At 46.4% G+C, this 23194-nt stretch overlaps 1 protein-coding gene across 1 annotated transcript in view; it reads right to left on the bottom strand.

The window, feature by feature from the left end:
- Positions 1-1976: 1976 nt before the first annotated feature.
- The window catches only part of TPST1 (tyrosylprotein sulfotransferase 1), a 118655-nt gene continuing 97437 nt past the window's right edge, over positions 1977-23194 (bottom strand). Inside the window, exons 5-7 of the mRNA XM_027862291.1 lie at positions 15741-15791; positions 5168-5216; positions 1977-2531 (exon numbers count right to left, since the gene is read on the bottom strand). Coding sequence (XP_027718092.1) covers positions 5199-5216; positions 15741-15791 — 69 coding nt within the window. The 3' untranslated portion in view covers positions 1977-2531; positions 5168-5198. The remainder of the gene's footprint in view (positions 2532-5167; positions 5217-15740; positions 15792-23194) is intronic.

Here is a 23194-nt window from a genome sequence, read left to right as displayed (position 1 = left end):
TGGCCATTCTGCCATGTAATGCGACCTCTTAACGAGCAAGTATTTACAGGAGGAAATTGTGGCCAGGCAGATTTGGCTCAACAGATGGGAAAACTTCTCGAAAATTAGAGTGGCCAAGGATGGGGTGAGCTGCCTTGGGAGCTGAGGCTGAGCTGAGGCCACTCGTTTGAGATTGTCTAGAAAACATCCTGGTGGGGACAGATTGGCCCAGAAGGTCCGATGGATCCCTTCCACTTCTCACATTCTTTGTGTAGTGGAAAGCACACAGGGCTTAGAGTCAGAAGGCCTGGGTTTGCCACTTCCTAGTCATGTGGCCTTGGGCAAAGCCCTTCATTCGCTCACACCATCCCTCATCTTTTAAATGAGAATCACTCTCTTACTACTCACTCCACAGAAGCTGATGTGGATGGGAACCCAAGTTCTGAATATTTATACCAATGGAGTGTAAGCTCCGGCAAGGTCCTCCCAGAGAGGAAGACCTGGAGGAGAGCCCTGAAATGGCTTCTGGCTGTTAAGCTCACCAGGAGAAAGCTGACCACCAACCTTGAATTTTTTTGTTCACACGAAGCTGTTGGTCCACTAACATGTGAGAAGCTGAGATCTGCTTCCATGGAAGAAATAGCGACACTGATGAAATCCTCGATGTGTAATGTACTGCCTATCTCACACAGTCACTGTGAGGGTCATAGGACCATAGATTGAGAGCTAGAAAGGATCTCAAGGCCATAGTCCAACCCCATCATTTTACAAAAGGGGAAACTAAGGCCCAGTGTGGCAGATGTGACATGGCATCATGGATTTAGAGTAGGAAGAGATCTGGAGGGGCCATCTAATCCAGCCCCATCATTTCATAGCTGAGTAAGTTAAATGAGAATGTTCACAGGGAAGTGCTCTTAATTGGTTAAGCAATGTGTAAATGGAAGCTTCTCAACTTTAGTTGGTTTCAGGCTATATGTGCTACAGGAATTTAGAAAAGCAGGAAGTAAGAGATAATTAGATCAGGGGAACAAATGCTTAATGGAAGATGTGTAACTGGAGCAGGGCCTGCAGGGATGGATTAAATATGGATAGATAGATGGATGGATGGATGGATGGATGGAAGGATGGATGGACGGATGGATGGATGGATGATAGATGGATGGATGATGGATGGATGGATGGATGATAGATGGATGGATGGATGGATGGATGATAGATGGATGGATGGATAGATGGATGATGGATGGATGGATAGATGATGGATGGATGTTGGATGGATGGATGAATGGATGATAGATGGATGGAGTAGAGGTCATTTCAAGTGAGGAAGAACAGGGCATAGGCAATGAGGCAGGAATGTGCAGGATGATGGGTAAGGCAGGTATGATTTGGGGAGTGGTAGGAAATAAGGTAGGGTGGATAGGGTGGGGTCAAATTGTGAAGGGCCTTGAATGCCAACAGAGTTTAGACACGGCATGGTAGGCATGAACATGGAACCCTTTAAGCAGAGCACTAGCACGATGAAGACAGTGTTCTAGGAAGATTAGCTGAATGGAGTGAAGGGAATAGTCCAGGCTCATGTGGAGTGATAAAAAACATAAATAAAATGCTGGCCAAAATTAAGTCTTTAAATTTGTTTGCCAGACCATGATCTGATTGATCAAGATTGTTCCTTGATAGCAGCTGGTAAAGGGAAACTTCTCTGGCTCAGAATAGAGTCTGAGGAATTCGAAGAATAGGGAAAAAAAAAAAGAAGTACACATTGAACCAAGCTATTTGTTTAACAGATGAATACTTGTTAAGGTCAAGATGGCAGACTCCTGTGGAACCATCTCAAAGAAACAGAGCCAGGAAAGGAGAGAGAGAGCTCACAGCTGCGCTGGGCTCAGTGCAGAGCCACTCTGACATCAGACAACGCATAAGAAAGAAGAGATGGACGCCACCGGAAAGCCTCACATTTAAAGCTTTTATTTTGAAAAATAAAATACAAAAGTCATTGAACTGTAAATGTACATGATTCCCCGCCCTCTCAGAAATAACACATAATTCTTTAAATAATTAAGCTATTTAACATCATCCACATTAATAAGATTTCAACAGGAACAACTGTTCTACAAAATATTTGGGACGAGCACAGACCACCCACTCCAAAAGCTCCCGGCCCCTCACTGAGGTCCTTCAGTCTTCTTTAGAGAAACCCATTTTACAAGTTGAAGGTTTGGAATCAGATTAAGGAAAGCTGTGGATCCAAGCAGCTGCTGCAGAAATCTGGCCCAGGTGGGCGTCTTTTCCCAGCTTGACCTTTTATCCCTGCTAATGTCATTAGCCCATGGAATATCTTACTCTGTTACCACTGAGGCATGTGAGTGTCCTGGTAGGGAAATAATTCACTTGTGACAGCTGAAGTGTGCTTGATGGAACCACACGCGGGAAGGGGACGGATGAGAGAGAAAGAGGCTGAAGATGCAGGTGGGGAAGTCCCAGCCACTGGACGGACGGATGGACAGACATTCCTAGAGATCGCCCATCCCCTGAAAAGGCAGAATTCCTTCCTAGGGTGGGAGGAGAGAGAACATCATTACAGGGAGGCCCAGATCCCAAAACCTAGCCAGCCTGGAATTCCCACCCTGAGGCAGGGAAATGGAGGGGAGCTGCAAAGATGATAAACTGAAGTCTACAGAGTGCTTTAAGATTTGCAAAGCACATTGTCTGTAAATATATATGTATGTGTATGTGCGTATATACATACATGTACATACAAACATATAGAAACCAGCCTAATGCCTGGCACACAGTAGGTGCTTAAGAAACGTTTAGTGCATTAGACTCGGGCCTAGACACAAAATCTCATTTCAGTCTCATTGCAGCCCTGTACGATGGCTCTGACGGGTTATTACAGACCCCGGAAGCCGGCAGGGACCTCACGGCTACGTGGGTCAAGGCACGCCCCTGCACTGTGCCCAAATGGGGTGCGGAACACACCAGTTCTGGAGGCTTAGAGACGTTTGGCCTGAGAGGGGCGGAGGTGATACTAACAGTGCTTTAAGGGGGTTTACAAAGCACTTTGCATTACATATATTATCTCATTTGATCCTTACCACAACCCTAGGAGGTAAGCACTATGATTATCCCCATTTTACAGATGAGGAAGGTCATGCAGCTTGAACGCATCTGAGGCAGGATTTGAACTCAGGTCTTCCTGACTCCAAGTCTAACGGCCTTATTCATGGCCACACAGTTACGAGGGTTGGAGTGGAACTCAAGTGTTTCTTATTGAGAATCACAGCACTGGAGGGTCAGAGGGGACCAACTCCAAATCCTGCAGTCTCTGTCCATTTCACAGTCTGTGAGAATGCTCAGCTCTGAGTTAGGAGAGACCTGGGTTCACATTCCACCACCGACCCCAGCAGGCCGTCTAAGGCTCAGTTTCCCTCACATAGGAAACGTGGCAGGGCTGGAAGGCGTTCCTTCAGCCTTTTGTCACTCTGGCCACATATTATTATGCGCTGGATAAGCTCCTGGGAAGGCAGCTGGGGGCCGTCTAACAGTTCTCTGGATGGTTGGTGGGAACCCTGACAGCCCCGACAAGAACCCCAGGAGCCCCTCCCCTCTGTCCTTCTGTAGGCCCAGCCTTCAGGAAGGTGCAGGAACCCACTGAGGATCTCCAAAGGAACAGGGCAGAAGCAGGAAAGGAAAAGGTTCCAGGAGGAGCGGAAGGCAGCTGCTGGGGTTACATCGCGGCTCTGGCCCCCCAATTATCTTGAACACGGCCTAGGAAAGGATGGCTCGTGATCCCCTCCAGCTGCTTCACCCAAGGGACCATTCCTCTGATCGCACTGTTAGCTTGGAGTACGCCCTAGTTTTCCATGAGAACGAGCCTCCCAGAGAAGCGGCTTGGTGGAGTGAGCAGAGGGCTGGCCTCGGATCGAAAAGTGCTGGGTTCAAGTCTCCTCTCTGCCTGGCTGGGGGAGCCATGAGCCCTCTCAGTGGCCTAGGCAGCTTTCTGAGATGCTACACTGCAGAGCAGGTGCCGAGCTGCCCTGGGGGAGGGTTCTCCTCACTGGGAGCTCCCTTCAGCCCATCCCAACTCCTTGTGGGATGTCCAGAGAGCCAAGAAGGAAATGCCCGTACTCAATGTGGGGCCCCCAGAACTCCTGGCCACTGAGTGACCATCTTGGTGGAGGCGACTTTTCATCTTTGGCCCCCAATCTGTAAAAAGCCAAGCCTCCAGCCCCCTGCCCCCACTTGGGGACAGACCTAGTACTTGAATAATAAGGGTGAGCACAGACTCCACAGCAAAATGAAAGGAACCAGCCCAATGCCTAAAAGATGCTGCTGTACACACTGGGGAGGGCTTGTTACCGAATGCATACGCTCCCTTACAGTGAGTAACATGCAGACACTGGCTCCTCGCACGGGATTCATTAGCATGGTGCAACTCACAAGCTAAAGCTGCGGGGAGAGATGACGATTCTGAAAAGCTAATCCAAGAGGCTGACACCCAAGCCTGCTGGCTGTCACCCCAGGATGGAGACTGCGGGGTTGAGGCCTTGGGAACCTGCTCAGAGCGGACAGCGCCAACACGGGCTTGTCTGCAGGACTCTCAGGGGACCTGGCCTTTTCCAAATGTCTTCTCACTTGATCCTCACCAGCAAGACGGTAACAGTGACAGAGGAAGGATGCTGCCCCTGGAGCCAAAGCACCTGGCTTTGATCCCCCCGCTTGGGGCCTGAGAGCTGTGCAATCTTGGGCTGTTACTTATCCTCCAGAGGCCTCAGTTTCCTGACTAGGTAACCTTATCCGATGATCGCCTTAGGAAGCAGGTCTTACAGGTATTACCCAATACCCCTTTTACAGAAGAGGTAACTAAGGGTCTACAGAGAAGTTAAGTGACTTGCCCAGGGTCACACAGCTACCAAGGCCTGGAGGTGAGATTTGAACCCAGGTCTCTTCTGAGTTCAAGTCAGGAGTCATCTCGCTGTACCTTGGGCTAGATGTTGTCTAGGTCCCTTCCAGATCTAACATTCTTCGGTGTCTAATCTGGACCCATCACAAAGGTGGAGGCCGGGCTAGTCCGATCCCCCACGTCTGTGAGAGCAGCCCGGTTGAGCTATCTGCTAATCATCATCACATTAAAATAACCCGAATTAGTGAAATACAAAGCACCCTCGGGGCCTCTGACCATCACCTTGGGTGTGAGGAGATGTCTCCACTCTTCTCTACCCGCCGGGTTCATTCTGTTAAGGGAAGCAGAGAATAATTTAAACACCTTTCAGTCAATTGGAGAAAGACCTGGTACTCCAGAGAAGCAGCAGCAGTAGCAGCAGCAGCCAAGAAAGCCAGGCACCGTGTCTGCCATCAGGCCCAGGCAACGATCAAAGGCTCAAAGTAGATTTAGAGCTGGAAGGGACCCTAGAGTTCATCTACTTATTTTAACAGATGAAGAAACTGAGGCCTAGAAGGCTCAAGGGACTTACCCAAGGTCACACAGCTAATAAATGGCAGAGTCAGGATTTAAAGCCAGGGAAGGCTCCAAGAGGAAGCCCCAAACCCTGGCTGGCTAAGCCCAATAGTCCAAACTTGTACATGGAGACAATGGAATCTGCAGGCATTCAAATCAATTTAGCAAGCTTTTGCTAAGCCCCCATAACGAAACCTGAGACAGTCCCTCATCCTCAAAGAGTCGATACTCTACCGGGAGACGGAAAGGAGTAAATAGCCAAGGTGCCACAGGGCAGTCTGAGAAGGACGAACAAGGGGGACAAGCCTGGAAGGAAGCTGGGGACTGAGAGAGGAGGAGGGGAGGAGGGGAAGCATACTAGATGGGGGACCAGCCAGGCACAGGGGACGGAGAACCCACAGGCCAGGTTACGGCCGGGTTTGGCTGGAGCATACAGCGTGCGGAGCAGAGATGAATGGGAATTAAATCCAAAATGACAGGCTGGAGTCAGACTGATGGTTTGAGACGCCACGCTGAGGCACGCACCTTGGCTAGGCTGACCTTCGCCTTGCCGAGTGACGAAGGGTTGGCAAAGCAAATCAACCCCATAAATAAGATTAGAGGGCAGAGATCTGATTGCCATGAGATGACAGGGCCTGTTGTTTATTCGCCTACAATGGACGCTGCTGCGGTCCCCCTTCAGCCCTATCCTAGAGGCTCTCTTTTGTGGTCACGCCCAGGTACTGCCCCCGGCTCACACACCTCCATTTCCTTGGTATCTCCTCCAGTTCAGACTTTTTTGGTGTCCTTCAAACCACTCTTTCCCTCTTCATATTAACAGGATAAAGGACAGGGATTAAGCCTGTCATTTCATTAATTTGGTGCATTGGTTCTCCAAGTATGGTCCAAGAAACTCTGGGGGTCCCCAAGGCCCTTTCAGGGAGTTTGTGAAGTCAAACCTATTGTCATAATAATCCTAAAATCTTATTTGACTCTTAAAATACTCCTCCCTCTTCCAACATCATGTATTTGTGATGCCAGGTTTTCTTCATATGCTTCAAACAAAACAACATTTTACAGCAACAGACTGGATGCAGAAGCCGATATGAGAATACAGATGTTTACTACTAAGCCAGATGTTAAAGAGAATTGCAAAAAATATGGAAAATAATGCCACTCTTCTCCTAATTTTTTTGTTTTGGGCAATATATTTTTTAAAAAATAAGTAATTTATGTGACCATTTAATAGGTTTATTATTATTATTTTAAAATAAGTATTTTAAACATTTAACAGTTTCAATTTCTAATGTGGCGAATGTCAAGAGATATTACGCACATAAATAAAAGCTCTTTGGGTCCTGAATACTTTTTAGGAACGCAAAAGGGTCCCAAGACCAAAAAGCTGCAGAACCACTGGCAAAGGGAGCTCTCAGCTGAAGGAATTCCCCCTACCCATGCAGGAATAGACTTTCTATGCAATTTAGGGTCTCTGGGAGTTGCCTGGGGCACTAAGAGGTTATGTGACTTGCCCAGGGTTCTACAGTTAGTATCTGTCACAGGACGTAAAGCTCAGGTCTTCCGGCTCTGAGGCTGCTCTCTCCTATGCCAGGCTTGCTAACATTTCCTCCCAAGGGAAGGGAGGCTACGACACCAATTCTATCCTAATGGCTCTTCTAGGAACCTAAATGATTTGTAAGATAAAACCAAACGATGTTCAGACTTCAGGATCACCTCCAATTAGGCCCACATACAAAGACCTGGGTGAACTCCTCAACTTGAGCTCACCAACAAAAATGTATTTGATAAGCCAGGCCTCCTTAACCCAAATTTCAACTAGTTCATAATAAGCTAAAGATCTTTAGGCAATAGAATTCAAATTCAGTCAGTATTTACTAAGCACTCACAGAGTAGAAAGCCCAGTCCAGGTGTTGGCAGAGACATAAAATTGAGATGAGAAAGTCTCTGCCCTCATAGAGCTTACTGACTAATGGGGGACATGACATATAGGCAGATATCTGTAACACAAAAGAAAAAATACACATACATAAGTGAGAAGTGATGAGGGTGGGGAAATTATAAGTGGTTGAGATGAGAGAAGTCTGAGGAGGCAGCTTTAAGAGATGGCAGAGAGATGGGATTGTAGATATGAGCAGAGGGATGGAGGTGGGCAAATTCAGGGCATGACATGAATTACAGCAAGTAGTTCAGTTTGCTAAACTGCAGAGTATAAGGAGTAGACGAGCATGAGATTAGTCTGGAGAGGCAGGACGCCAGATTATGGAAGGTCTTCTATGATGGCTGAAGGAGATTCCATCTGACTTGGAAGGGAAGTTCAACAGGGTTGAGCAAAGGACTGATAGGACCAGGTCTATGGTATAGAGCGGATGAGGGAGAGCAGAGAATGAAGACAGAAAGGCCTGTATGAAAGCTAATGCAAGATTCCAGATGGGCATAGTGAGGGCCTATAGTAGAATGACAGCAGTGGAAATGGAGAGGTAGGGGAGAAGTCAGAGAAATTTTGCAGGTACAATCAACAGTATTCGTAATTGATTGACAGGAGATACAAGAAAAAGAGAAGAGTCAAGGTTCCAAACATAGGAGACTGGGGAAATGGTGGTGCCATTGACAGAAAAAATGGAGTCAGAAGAATGGGTTTTAGGCCTAAAAAAATAAACATTTTGAACACAGTGAGTTTGTGGTATTGGCAAGGCCCCAGGTGGCTATACACTGTAGGCAGTTGGAAATGTGGATGTGATTTGAGTTACTCGCACGGAGGTGGTAGCTGAAGATGTAGGAATGAAGGAGATTGTCAAAGAAATATAGAAAGAGAAGGGGGCTATGACCTTGGGGATACCGTCACTAAAAGATAAGGAAAGAGAAGAAGTAGATAGTAAAGATGAACAAGCTAAGGTTAGAGAGGTAGGAGGAGAACCAATAGAATGGGGCATCCCTAAAGCCAAGGGAGGGGAGGAGGTGGTCAAGAAGTTGGGGGTGAAGATTCTGGAAAGGTAACTGGTTTTGGCAATTAGAACATCACTGATGCCCTTTGGGAAGGCAATTTCAGTAGAGGAGTACAGGTGGAATCAGGATTGCAAAAAAAGCATCAGTGGTGAGTCACTGAAAGCACTGGGGGTAGACAACTTATTCTAGAAATAAGACCCCTTAGAGGAGGAGAGATGGAGCAGTAGAACTCCCCCTGCCCCCAATAAAATGTCAGCTGCCTTGTCTTATCTCTCCAGTCAGAATCCCTCTGTTTTGCAAAACAAGTGCACAGCATAGAATTTCCACTGGAATGCAGGCCCTGCTCCCAAGGAGCAGTCACAGAATCAGGTTTGTCATATTCTATTAGCAGAAGCTGGCCTTGCTTTGGGGCCCCTGAAGCAATGGCCGCCTGGTAGCTGCTTTTGTTTTCTTAAGGAGTCCCTTCAACACCAGATGTTGGCAACACCAGTCAGCAAGCAGCCGACTGACAGCCTCTTCTGTAGAATGTGGCTGGCTGTTACAGGGAGGGGCAGGAGAGCTAAGTGACATTCCTCCCACCACCCTGGGAAGTCCAAGTTTAGCATCATGGGAGCACATAAAAATGAAGGTTCTTAGTGGGGAGAGAGATAGGATAGGGGAGACAGGTGCTACCACCTCCAGCTTCACCGTGCCTGCCTCCTAATCGATGGGCAGCGCCTTCATTGCCAGGTCTCTGCTTTCTGAGCAAGTGCTGCTATCAGTGTGCTGGATTGTCAGGGCCTCTCCCTTCAACCACAACAAGCATTTAACAAGGACCCCTTGGGATAGGGGCCAAGCAGTGGCATCTCTGGGGCATTCTAGTCACTTTCTTAGCACAAATTCAAATTGCTTTACATGACGGTCAGGCCAATTCCAGCTCTACTAACTTATCTTTCTATAACGGCCTCCTGCCTCCCACCCCGCCCCCCAAAAACCCTGCCCATTACCATCTTTGGTCATCTTTGCCAATTTGTTGGCTGGGAGGTGAAACCTGAGGGTTGTTCTAATATGCATTTCTCTCATTATTAGTCATCAGAAGCCATGTCTGTTGAATGATGATTCATATTAATGAGTGATTTTACTCTGACCTGGGCCTGTTAACATTTCGTGTTGTTTGTTGTCTTAGTGTTTTATAGGTTTGGTTTTTTTTAAAAACCAACTGCTTCATTTTCCAGCTACGCCTGCTTTGTAACAAAGAGGTACAGGTAAGCAATCCAGTCATTAAATCTAAGCAGACACAGAGCCCCTTCTGACAACGCAGGCCTCCTGCCCACCTGAAGTCCCCCTTTCCTGACAAGAGGGAAGCAGGCTTTGCCTTCAGTCATCTAAAGACTCTCTAACATTTCCAGAGCCGTGTCTTTGCTAAAGGTCAAAAGGGTTTTAACAGAAATACAGTGAGAGAAGGAGGAGGACACCAGGCCTAGGGGGAGAGGCTGCATGTCAACCCCCTCTGAAAGTCAATGTTAATTAAGGTCAAGTCCCCAGAGATTTCAGGATTCTTCTGAAGGGGCCAATCCCAGGGATGGGGAGGATCAGAGATCAGGACCTTCTGGTACCGAGGCTCCTGCTGGTTCTGAAATCAACTCTGTGTCTGAAAGAAGTGATGGAAACAAACTGTTCTGTAGAACAGCATAAAGGCTCCATGGTACAGTAGCGACGGATGTGGAATCAAAGGGCTGGCTCAAATCCTGATTCTGCTTCCAGGGAGCTCCTGTGTGAGTCACTTTTCCTCATTGGGCCACATTCTATCTATAAAATGCAAAGGTCAGACTCAATGACCTTTAAGGTCCTTTCCGCTCTATAATCTTATGAATTAGGCAAGTGACCATCATTCAAACAGTGGAGAGCATTTCCCAGGGAGAACAGAGGTGTTCAACACAACGAGGTCAGAAATCCAGTCTTCCCTGTTTGGAGAGGTGAGTTCTGCTCTGAGGGACCCCAATACCTCCACCAAGGGTCAGCTCAGGGACCTGCATTTGTACATCCTCTGTCTAGGTCACCAAACACTTATGAAGTGCCTCCTCTCTGTAAGGCACTGTGATGGGTGCTGGAGATACAAAGGTGAAAAAGGACCCGGTCTCCTGCCCTCAAGAAGCTTACATTCTAATGGAGGTGGGGCAGCCCACCCATCCACAGTCAAGTCTAAGGTGGGTGGAAGCAGGGGAGAGTCAGACAAAGTCCTTTAGAAAAGCTGAGGGGGAAGAAAACATTCTCGGTCTGGAGGAAAGGGCAGAGGCTTTGTGGAAGGGGTAGCACCCGAGCTGAGCTTTGAAGGAAAACGACAGTTTTAACAGGTAGGAAAGAGGCACCGGGCCATCCCACACTGAGCCATGTGGAGGCTGGGAAGCAGCTGGTTTGTCTGGAAGAGTGTGTGAAGGGGACCTAAAGTGAAATAAGGATGGAATCCATTTGTGGAGGGCCTTCCATTCTATCCTAAAGGCACTGGAGAGCTACTGAAGATTCCCAAGCAATGGAGCCACAAAGTCAAACCAGCCCATTAGGAAGGTTACTTTGACTGCCACTGAAAAGGATGGATAGAGAACCATGGAAATGACTGGCTCTCCCAATGCCTGGTGATTTTAGATGTGGTTGGAGGTACATTACAAAGAAGGAAATACTGCCTCTGAGATTTACTCTTCATACTCAAGTTGGAAGCAGGACTTTCTTGAACGGCTATAATTTATAGGTTAGCACCTTCCTCGGTCCACATCACCTGGTGAGTCTACACATCCTACCTCAAGTCATGTGATGATGAAGTCAAACAGTTGTCCAAAACATTTCTTGGACAGCAGGCATCCTAACTAATGGTGAGGGCTTGGTTCTCAGAAGGCACTGGAAGATGAAAGTGCTATATGAACTTTCAACAAACAGGTACTTCTCAAGAAATTTGAGAATAGCTGCTCTGGGGGGGAAATTAAAGATACCTCTCTGCCTCTCCCCACCTTCTATGGCCATTTTCACCTCTAAGTTTGGAGGGTTTGGAACCCATACACTTTCCTCTTTTGAAGTCCACCATCTTGAATAGAAGCACTCTTCTCCACAATCAGGGAAAGAAGGAGGAAGAATGTATGTGGAGGCTGGGACCAAACACTGGGCATGGGACTATTCGCTCTCATTGGCTCTCCTCAGATAACAGCCCCAAGAGAGTGATTCTACATGCAGTCAAAAACAACTCACAGCACCCAATAACTCCAGCATTGAGGCTGGACCTCAAGAGTTTCATCAAGAAGAGTAAAAAAAAAATTATTCCTAAATGCAAACTAGTGGGCATGCCCAGCTGTGTGTCCAAGGGAGCAGGGTAAGTCTCTTTTCTGTCTCAGGTATGGCTCTCCCCATTCTAGGTTCTCATTGCCCCACATGCCCTCTGTTCACAGCTTCGGGGTCACGACACATGGATGACAAAGCTGATCCCCTTGCGCTGGGCCTTTGGTCTGGCTTCTTAAAGGAGAAGGGGCACCCTCCCCAAAAAGAAGAGGCACAGGAAGTGAAGACAGATCAGACCACGAGAAAGAAAACAGCCTCTGAAGGAGAGGGGATGCTCCAGAGAGCCCCTCCTAAGAGAGACAAGATGTACAAACCAAGGCTACACAGTGACCAGGTCAAAAGCCTTTGCATTTGTGTGGCTTTGAGGAGACAAGCTCACCATCCCTAGGAACCAGAGTCAGATGTGAAAGGGGAGAGAAAAGAAAGACTCTTGACAAAAGAAAAGAAAGGAATTTATGGCTTCTATGAGAAAAGGTGGGAGAAGGGAAGGAGAGGTCCAGTCTCACCTCTACTTGAAGAGAGATCACTACACTGCCCAAATGGGGAAAAAGTTGCCTTATGTCCAATGTCTTGTTAGCCCAAATGCTTGCAGAAGAACTAAGGGTCCTTAGAGAGAAAGGAGATCGATTCTGCTATTCCCAGGAGAAATATTAAATGGGAACCAGTGTCACAGAGATTATTGAGAGAAAAGCCCCCAGTGAGACTGTGGTCCACAATGTTGTGCTAGTGCCCAGCTAACAGATGGATTACAGAAAGAAATGTAAATAACCCAGATATCCAGCAGTGGGTGAACTGGGGAACAAACACTGGTATAATGATGTAATAGAAAACCATGATGCCATTAAAATACTACATATGAAGAAATAAAGAAATTATGAAAAGCTCAGATGATGTTATGCAAAGCAACAAAGCAGACCCGGAACAGTCCATGCCCTGACTACTACCATATGAAAGGAAATACATCATTGCCAGACACAAATACAAAGCTAAATGAACAAACAGAATGCAGCAGAAACAGAAGGGATAACTAAAGAGTTGTTATGGACATGTTAGATGGATTCCTTTTATGGATAAAATAGTATTAAATAGATCCACATTTGTTATATTGTTTACAGTAAATTGCATAATTAAAAAAAATTTTAAACAAGCCATAGCCAAATTCCACCCCTTGCCTCCCAACCAAAAGATTCTAGGCCAGAATTTCAGCCAAGCACAATCCCTGGCCCTCTGGCATTCATTAGTCAATCACGTGGTTGGTGAAGATTTATGTCAAATCTCTTCTTAAAAATTCTACCAAGGGGCAGCTACATGGCGCAGTAGATAGATCTCCAGCCTTGGAGTCAAGAGGACCTGAGTTCAAATCCGACCTCAGACACTTGACACGTACTAGCTGTGTGACCCTGGGCAAGTCACTTAACCCTGATTGCCTCACCAAAAAGCAAAAAAATGAAAATAAAAAAAATAAAAAAAAATTAAAATTCTACCCAGAGCTGAAGGCTGAAGTGAGGTGTGAGTTGTGGCACTGCAACATGGGCTTTGTGAGAAAAGGGAAGCAAATGTGCTCTGTCCGTGCTAATGAGAGTTCTGTTCACATGGCGCCATCGTTTTACAGGCTGCTCCGCTCATAGTCCAGAAACATTTCATTAGGGACATCTTGAAACCATCTAGGTCCTGATGGTCCCTGCTCTCTGAAATAATTTGGACAATGGATCTTGACTCTGCACTTTTTAATTCTTTTATCAGCCTCCCAGATAGGCAGCATTTTTTTTTAATAGTACCATCCAATCTGGTGGGTGATGAAATTCCAAATTGGCCTCAAGGCATTTTTTTTTTAGGTGTAGTCCTGAACAGATAGCCAGGATACTTCTTTTATCTGGCTCCAGGACGCTTGAAATTCCTTTGATAGTGAACAAAGACTTTCATATACTGTTCTAAGTTACCTCAGAAAGTGTAAATATCCCTATGGTGAAGCAGCACTAGATTCATTTCATACTAAAGTATAAATGACTGATATCAGAGCCTTTCCTGAGAAAAGGTGTCTATAGGGGAGGTAAGAAGAAAGCAGAGGGAAAAAAAAGAAGACGAAAGCAGGAGGGTTCTGGGAGACTGAAGGAGTTGGAGGTAGGGAAGGAAAGGACACAGTATATGGAAAAGCAGAGGCAAGGGGATAGGAGGAAATCCTAGGATTTTGGAAAATATAAGTAATTCACAAAATAAAGGAGGTAGTAGAAATAATAGCTTGCATTGATAGGCTGCTTGAAGGTTTATAAAGTGCTTTATATCCATGATCTTATTTTGTCCTTACAACAGCCCTGGGAGGTGGGTGCTGTATTTTCTCCATTTTACAGATGAGGAAACTGAGGCAAACAGAGGTTCAGTCCGCGGCCACACAGCTAGTAAGTGTCTGAGGCTGAATTTGAACTCAGGTCTTCTGGACTCCAGGCCCAGAGCTCTAGCCACGCCTCTATCCAGGTCTAGTGGTGCACCACTGGATTTCCCCTGTTGTTGTCATTAGTAGTAGTATTTGAAACGAGGCGGGCAGAAACACAGTGTTTTTCTGCTCAGTGACTACACCTCAGAAGTTTTTCCTCTTATATCAGTTTAACGTTTCAAATGATCCCGTAACACATATTCAGACCCAAAGAGATTAGTTAAAAATACTTCAGACTGCTTTTTTTATGGAGAAGGACAAAAGAGGTTAGTGAATGACTGTGTGCCAGTCAGCAAATGCCTTGGAGGTCATTAGAACCCCCTAGGTCTGGGTTCTCTGGGCATCTCTTATCCCTTCTTCCTGGCTGTGCTTAGAGAAGGCAAACTTCATCCTGGGTAATTCTCCTCAGTGAAGCTGGCTCCTTTGGAAGAGGGGATGGGGCATGCCAGCAAAGGGTGCTGGGTTCAAGCTTCTGCTCTGTCACTACCTGTGTGACCCTGGGCCAGTCACTTTTCTCCTTTGGCCTCAGTTTCCTCATTGGCAAAATGAGGGGAGAGAGGGCTGGCCCATTTGGCCTGAGTTTGTCTCCAGCTCTAAATCTATGGACCTCTGAATCCTCACTTTATGCAGGTTGGTTTTCCATGGGGTGGGTCTCTGAGGCAGAGCCCCCTGTTCCATTGATGCCAGTGAGTCTCATGGCCCCCCACCCAAGGCCTGCGCACAGAAGCCTAGCTCAATGAGGTATCTTCAGCATCAACATGGAGCACTGGTCTCCCCTTCGTGATACTCATTTGTGGGGCTGGCCCACCCCACAGAGGGGAAGCTGTGGCCACACTCTTGAGTTCTGGTTCTGGGGCTGGCACAGGAGTTGGAACAAGGGTGGGTCTGCAGTGACTCACGACAGGGGACAAGCTCTGGACTCTCTAGCAATCCGGGGAGTGGAGGATGATGATGGTGGCAGCGGCTGGGGAAGTAGCAGCAGGAGCAGCAGCTCACAAGCCTAGGGAGCTACAATTGTCCCACAGCCACTCTGGGAGCAGGGCAGGGGACATACGGTTCCCATTTTACAGGTGGGGAAATTGAGTCTTAGAGAAGCAAAGAGACTTCTCCAGAGTCACAAAGGTAAGAAGTGTCAGAACTGAAATCTGAATCCACGACTCCAAATCCTGAGCTTTTTCCTCTTTTCCACTGCACCAGACTACCCTTCCCCAGGGTGTGTGTGTAGGGGGTGCTTCTTGTAGAGACACTCCCCAATGGAGCACACACAGAGAAGCATCAGAGGGGTGGGCCGTCGATGAGATCACAGCTCCACTGAAGCACTGACAGTCAGGGCCAGGAGGTTTATATAACAAGGGTCATCCCAGCTTCCACCTCTCTCCTCATCTCAGGGAGGATGGACATGGGTTTGCTCATGGCAGTGTCATGCTTCCATAAATCAAGTCAAGCTCAAACTTCCATTAAATTGAGCTCTAGGATATAACCCAGATGACGCCGCTGCCTGGGGCTTATTACTGTAGCGCTTACATGCAGAGCACCAGTGTCCACCACCACCACCCAGCATCACCTCTGGTAGGCAATCACAGCATCCATCTGTCACACATCAAAGAGGGGAAGTGTATACTATACCTGTGGTTTGTCTTTAAGGAAATCGGGTAGCTGAAATTCTCCTTTATAGACCTGAAAAAACAAAGTGGGCAACACTTTAAACAATGTTGGGAGGACCACGGGCCGGTATTGGGCCACAGCAGCCCCTCTTGCTTCCTGAGGCCTGCCAAGGTTCACGCTTGGTGCTCAAGGGCCTAGAGTCCTAGAACAGCAGATGGAAAAGGCTGGGCTGGCTTCCCATCAGCTCTAATTCCCTCCCACGCCATTTTGGCTCCACTTCTGACTGGGAGAGTTCCCAGTGTCCGAAAACTCCACGCTCCCAAACCCAAGCTCCAATCAAGACTGCCAAGGAAGAAAGGCAGCCTTGGATAGTCTTTGCCATGAAATAAGTACAAATCAACAGCTTTGGGACAGATTTCTAGCAGCTTCTTTCTCTACACGAAGAAACAACGATGCTTAGTTTAAATTCAACTTGACCTTTCTGACAAGGAGGTTTTTTCCTTCAAAGTCAATTTACCCGACACTCCTATGTCTGCTGAAATTATGGGTGATATGTGTCAGTACTTTAAGGATCTATGACTTTACTGCCCCAACACAACTCACAGCTCTTGGACATCTTAGTACAATGGGTTCCAAATTTTATGTAATGATACCCCACCTTTCTATAAAAAAAAGTTGTGCTTTGCCACTTTTATAAAATAACCTAAACAAATAGTTCTTATCTTTGCATTTTCTTCAAATAAAATTAGAAATTTCATACAATTTTAAAACACCCAAACAAATTCTAGCCATACAATAAAAAAATTAACAGATATTTGTAGATAAAAATCCTTCACAATAAAAATAAAATACCATTTCATTTTAATTACTGTACATTTCTCATAACTATCTACAACCATTCTCATCTTAATTTTTAAAAAGCTGTGGTTTTTTGAAAACCAGTTTTGGGAAACAGTATAATTATATTGCACTTACCAAAATGAATGGTATCGAGAAATGTAATAGATTGTAAAAGATGGTACTTTTTAACTTCCACATAGAAACCGTGGAACCTAGAATTCACAAACTGCACATCTGAATGCAGCTGAAGCAGCTGACGAGTCATCTGTGTCTTCAGCCTTCCCAGTACTGGTCGAACGTAACCTTGAGCCCATACTGTGTTAAACAATCACTGAACCGCATTCATTGGCACAGGATCAGACACTTAAAGCTGAAACGGATCTTAGAGGTCATCTAGTCCAAAACCTTTATTTTACAGATGAGGACACTGAGGCACAGAGAGTGACTTGCCCAAGATCACACAGAAAATCAGTGAGAAGCAAAGGATTTAAACCCAGGTCCTCTGATTCCAAAGTCAATGCTTTTTCCTTTGTATCACATTACTCAGTTGGACCCCATTTGCTTTGTCAGTTTCATTTTTATTGACTCTATTTTTTTTTCCACTGAACAAGGTGGATTTATTGATGGGGGAGTAAGCTGCACTTGAAAATATCCAATAATTTTGGCCGTTGCATTACAGGGTGCATTAGAGGGCTTCATGGTCCCTGAAGAGGGGATGTGCTTCACCAGGTGGAAAACTCCACCTTAGGAGACAGCCTTTATGAGTTGCTGTGGAGGATCAAATTCACCACCTGCTGGAGCCTCCTTCAACTTAGCAAGGTGGCTTCCCAGACACCAGCCTAAACCCGAGATCTCCCTGCCACGGCTTGTGCTTTGCTGACCCGAGCTTGAAGACCCAGGGTCACCTCCGCACCCCAAGTGGTGGCAAAGGGGGGCTGTGAAGGATGAATGAAAACAATTAAATATATAACTTACATGATGGTTATTTCCTCAAATTAAACAGTTTTCCCTCATCTGGCAATTAGAAGCCCTGTCCTTCAACATTTACTGGAATATATCATAAATAATTCACAAGACAATGTTCCAAATCTCAGAGGGATTAATTACAGTTTAAAATCAAATACGGCTTTCCAGCCCAATAAAACTCGGAGGCCTTGCTATTTTCATCGGAGCTCAGAAAGCTGGACATGGGCCAGCACTAATGGAGGGAATTAGAATTCTCCACAGAGAAGCGGAACATGCTTACTCCAAGCCTCCAGCAGCTTCAGACCCAAGCCCTGAGGCCCCGTTCATGTCTCTTCTCTGACCGTCCCTGCTCAAGGTGGTCTTACTCATTTTTCTGAACTCATCTTCACTGATCACTTGTCATTTAGCACCAACTGCCTTGGGGCGTTAGTGAACAAACAGGGAGTGTCTGCTGTGTGCAGTGGACGGATGGAAGAAAGGGGAAGGATGAAATGTATAAGCCAGGGTCCCTGCTACTGAAGAACTTTTGTATCATTATATCTTGTATACAGTTAGTTAACTTTTCACTTGTGGATGTCTTCTCTCTTTCTCTCCAAATAACATGAGAAATTAATAAGTAAAAAGTAAAAGATTCAGCCCTCTGCTGAAGGGGGTAGGAATGCTGGTGGAAATGGCTCACTTAGCCCCTCCCCCTAATGTCTCTAGTGCAGGGCTTCTTTTCAGGGGTAGAGTTAAAAAAATACATATTTATTTCAACATCATCATTTTCTTTTATAATCCTGTGTATTTTATTTTATGCATTTAAAAACAGGGGAAGGACTCACAGGCTTCAACCAGACTGCCAAAAGGGTCTATGACACGAAAACGTTGAAGAACCGGTCTTCCTGTGCTTTCCTGAGACACACTGGAGCTTCAAGGCAATGTCCAGAGATAGGACGGTCACAGTGGTGGATGGGAAGGCGGTACACTGGCTTCCCCCAAAGTCAGGAAATAGGAAAACAGAATTAAGTCACCTTACTTCAGCGAGATGTACAGATGAGGAACCTTGAATGAGTAAGGCAAGTTTGCAGGTCCTGACAGCTGTGTATTTGGGCCTTTTTGTGTACTGATAGGCAAGCCTATAACACAGAGCTGGAGACGTGCTGACTAGCCCTGAGGTATATTGGCCCAGCCAGTCTTATTCTAAGAGAGTGGAGACACTTCTCCAAGGAAGCAAATGAGGGCAATTACAAAGGAATGGAACAGCATGAGCATCAATCTCACAAGAAGGGGGTTTTGGTCAGAGCAGCAGAGTGATAAGAGAGCTCCTGGACCATGATGAAGAGTTGTGAAAGGCAGAAATGAGGAGCATCCAGGCACAGAACCACGATGTGGACAGGAGCAAAGCCAGACCTTTCCCTTCACTGCTATTATCAGTCATGCATCCTGGTGGGTTCCAAAGGAAGGAAGGTCGTGAAGGAGGTGAGGGATGCTGGACTCTCTACCAGCCTTGAGTTCTTTTCCCTTGGGAAAAGGGCCTCAAGCCCTGGGCAACACTCATAAGTCCGGAATGATGGTGAAGCAGAAGACATACAGTGCCCTAAAAGCTAAAAGCTTTTTCAAGAAACAAATTTTAATTAAGGGCTGTTTTTCCAGCACCTTGTGAGGCCCCTCCTGGACTTGAGGGCATCCTAGAGTCTCTTTCCCCTATCTTGAAATGCCACACAGCTTGCACCAAAAGAATTTCCTTTGCCTCCCTTATCCTATGTCCCATATTCTGTCATCCATCTTCCTCATCCCGTGTCATGACAATTTTTCTTATCTTGACAATCATTTTCCTAAAAATATACCATTATCCTACAGGCTGTATAGCTTTCTGTCTATAGAAGTCTGGGTCCCTTCCTATATCGGGGCCTTTGTTTAGCTCCTTGCTAACCTCAGGCCCGTGAAGCTTTGATGAAATAAAGCTACCAATGGCTACAGAGAAGGTCTAAGTGAATTTTTTCACACCTGAACCAGCTCTCCCAACTCTAAACCTCAACAATGGGATAGGTCTCTGAGAAAGGCGAGGCTCACAAGATGCCCAAACTTTCTTGACTTTTCTTCATGACTCCAGCATGAACTCTTTTTGAATTCTCTGCTGTATGAAACTTTGATAGCGTGAAGACACCTAAATGAGAGCTAGAAATGAACAAAAGTCTAGTGCTCCCAGGTGAAATCCAGGTGGGGACACCACGTAGAGAGTGTGATGTCATTATTGATGTCTCCCAAGTGGAACTTGGTTCGTCAGTCCTCAATTGGCCTACACTTCAAGGAGACCTTGTTGCTTCGGGGCGGGGATTGTTTGTTATAGCACCTCCCAGGGTCTCCCTAGTATGACGCAGTGAATGCAGTAAGCTCTCAGTAAACACTTGCTGACTGAATGAGTGATGTACCTCTTCCCAGAGGGCCCAGCATCTCATCGAACTTTGACCGGAAGGAACTTTGGAGGTCATGCCGTCCGACTCCTCATTTCATGGATTTGGGAACAGAAGCAGAGGGAAGTAAAATGACTTGTCCCAAATCTCACTGGTAGTAAGTAAGTAGCAGAACCAAAAGTCACACCAGGTTCTCATCTTCAAAGCCAGCCCCCTGGTCTCTAGACCAAACTGCTTCCATATGCAATGAGAAAACAATGGCAGCTTTGTCCAAAAACCCAGGAATGAATTCCTGTTCTCAGGAATGAGAATCCAAATACTTCTTCCATATAGTAGATCACAGGATTAAAACTCCAGGGTTGGAAGGGGCCTCAGAGGTCATCTAGGCCAATCCAACATTTTACAAATGAAGAAACTGAGGCAGAGGGAGGAAATGATTTGCCAAAGGTCACTGGTACAAAGATTTGAAATCAGGTGATCTGCCTCAAACATACAAGTGCTCCCTTCTTTCTGTCTTTTGGTTTCTACCTTCTCTTCATTTGTACCCATAGCTCAGCCATCCGTTCTATCTATATCTTTTGCCGGGTCTATTTCTTGATTTTTTTTAGCTCAAGGAACAAAAGTACTATTCTTAAATGTCATAAAAAGCTGTCTAGATTACATTTCATTATTTCTGTTGTTAATGAATTTAAAAAGCAAAAGGCTTTCAAAAATGAAAGACCTAAGAGAATGAAAATGGGTGGATTTGTGACAAAAGATCCTGGGGCTAAAGTCTACTTCTAATCCGTATATAATCAGGAGCCTTTGAAAGGAAACAGTGTTGATTTAAGAAACAGTTAATATGTATAATTCTATTCAAAAGAATAGTAGTGGTAGAGAGGAGGGAAAATGCCTAAGTAATTATATCTGGAGACATGGTAGTCTGGATAAACTCTGAGATTCCAACATCTGCCTTACTTAAATGCTGGTCATGGTGTAAGCATGTTATCAAGTGCAGGGCAGGCTACTTGTTTGGGAAGGGATAGAGGAAGGCCCTAACACACGAAGTGTACATTTTGGGAGCCAGAAAAGCTTTTCCCCCAACTCTTGGGCTAGGTTCATTATTCCTCTCACTCTGATTTCTGTAGAATAATTTAAATGATTTATCTTGTAGCAGCATATTTAAGTGATCGTGACCTTTAACAGTTTAAAGCTATCCTAAGATTTTGGGGACACCCTGTGTAGCCTCCTAAAGAAGAGAAGATCTGAGTGGGGGCAGGACTGGTATCTTTGAAGTATTTAAAGGGTAATGGAGAAGAGAGATTAGATTTCTTCTGCTCAGCCCCAGGTCAGAACTAGAAACAATGAGTGAGAAGCTGAGAAATCTCCTGAGAAGCAGATTTCATTGAAAGAGAAGGCTTCCTCGTGATTGCAGCTGTCTAGAAATGGAATGGGCAGCCTCAGGAGGTACTGGACTCCCGGCCAACAGAGGTGAGGGCGGCACAAAAGAGGATGCCATTGGCAACATCAAACAGCATGAGCTCCTTCGTGATGTTATCGAGAGCTTCTCGTCAGCTCCAGCAGGGCACAGCTCACAGGAGACCAAGTTAAATGTTTGGTGTCCGATGTGTACTCGAAACAGCCCAAAAGGCTTAGCTGGATAAGAAGCCGGGACGGGCTAGCCTTAAAAGTCAGGGACTGCACTTCCCACCAAACACTGGTGCATTCCAGTGGCAAAGCTGGTGGCTAGCACAAGAAACCAGACCCGGGGCTTAAACAAACAGTAAGGCCACTGATGGTATTTCCTCTGGTTAAACAAACAGCTCAGCTGGACATAGCTGGGCTCTACATCTGTGGGGTCGGCATCCTAAATCCAGGTGTCTCACAGCAGAAACCTCGATAACTCCAGGGACAGGGAAGATAGTGTGGCTCAAATAACAACATTTAACAGGCTTTCATGTGGGGGAGTGAAAAGAAGGCCACATTAGGCATTAGAAGATGGAGGTTTGAATTCTGGCTTCACCACTTACAACCTTGTGTGACCACAGACAGGACATTTCCCCGCTTTGAACCTCTTTATACTTTACCTATCCAATGGGGGTTGGACTGGATGGTCTCTAAGATCCTTTCCAGCTCTAAAGCCTAAAGAACTGGACAAAGTCCCTGCTTCTCTGATCTTCTGTTTCCTCATTCCTGAAAGGGGAGAAGCCAAAAGCTTTCTCCAGGTGGGGGAAGGGAGGGAGGAAGTAAAACAAAACAAAAAGCACATTCGAGGCAAGACGGAAAGAGATCTCCGATCTCCGGGTCCCACATCCCAGGGTTAAGCCAAGCTGGCAGCATCACATTCCACATTCCCTCTGCTCCAAGAGTGACCTCTTACAGTGGGCCATGGGACTGAGTCTTCAGGATGCTCCTAAATCTCAACTGATCCCTGCTCTACAGCCATGGGGGAGGCAGAGAACGGACCACCATCCTCATGGCCCCACAGAGAGTAAGTCCTGGAGGTGGGATTCAGATCCAGTCTGACCTACCACACTCTGTCCATACGCACACTGGCTCTAAGGAAGAGAGAGACGAGGGAAAGATGCGGATGCGCTAACAGAACCCTGGAATTCCACATCAGCAGGCTTCCGGGGTCTCCTGGGCTACAGTTTGTGGAGAGAGGCCAGCTAAGACCCCTGGAGCAGAATGCACGACCCGGGGCACCCCGGCACAGCGGAGCAGAGAAAGATACTGCTTCTGAAAGGTTAGTCTCGGCTTTCCATAAAACACAATAAAACCCAAGAACCCAGTAAAGGCCGGCCTTCCATCAACTGGCTTCACTGTGGCCAGTGGCAGGAGTCGGCTGGTGAGGGAATCTCAGTGCCTAAGCATCAGGAGGGGCACTTTCTTCAAGTCCACCCTCCCTCCTCTCACAGGCTTGCTGGGCTTTTGTCCAGCAAGGTCAGAGAGAGGTTACAGGGCTGCTCTGAATTCTCCCGGGGAGCAGAAGTCCACACCGAGCAGCACCATAAAAGAAAGGCCACAGGAAAAGGAACGCTCCCTCTGGAAGCTTTTGTATGTGGCACTGACCACATGTTTCCATCTGAGAAGCTTTGGCTGGCAACAGATAATACTTGGAAAGAAAGGGCTGATAGAAAAAGCAAATCCGGTCATTCTACAGCCTTATGTTTGGCAGCAGAAATCAGCTTGGAGTTCCTGAAGCACGGGGTCATTAATTCCAGCCTTGACCATAGCCCTACAGCCTGCGACTGGCCAGGCAACCAGGTCACAGGCTGTTCTAACGTTTGTCCA

This window comes from Vombatus ursinus, unplaced genomic scaffold, assembly GCF_900497805.2.
Source record: "Vombatus ursinus unplaced genomic scaffold, bare-nosed wombat genome assembly UNPS02014768.1, whole genome shotgun sequence".
Taxonomy (NCBI): domain Eukaryota; kingdom Metazoa; phylum Chordata; class Mammalia; order Diprotodontia; family Vombatidae; genus Vombatus; species Vombatus ursinus.
This window is presented reverse-complemented; position numbering and strand designations above follow the sequence as displayed.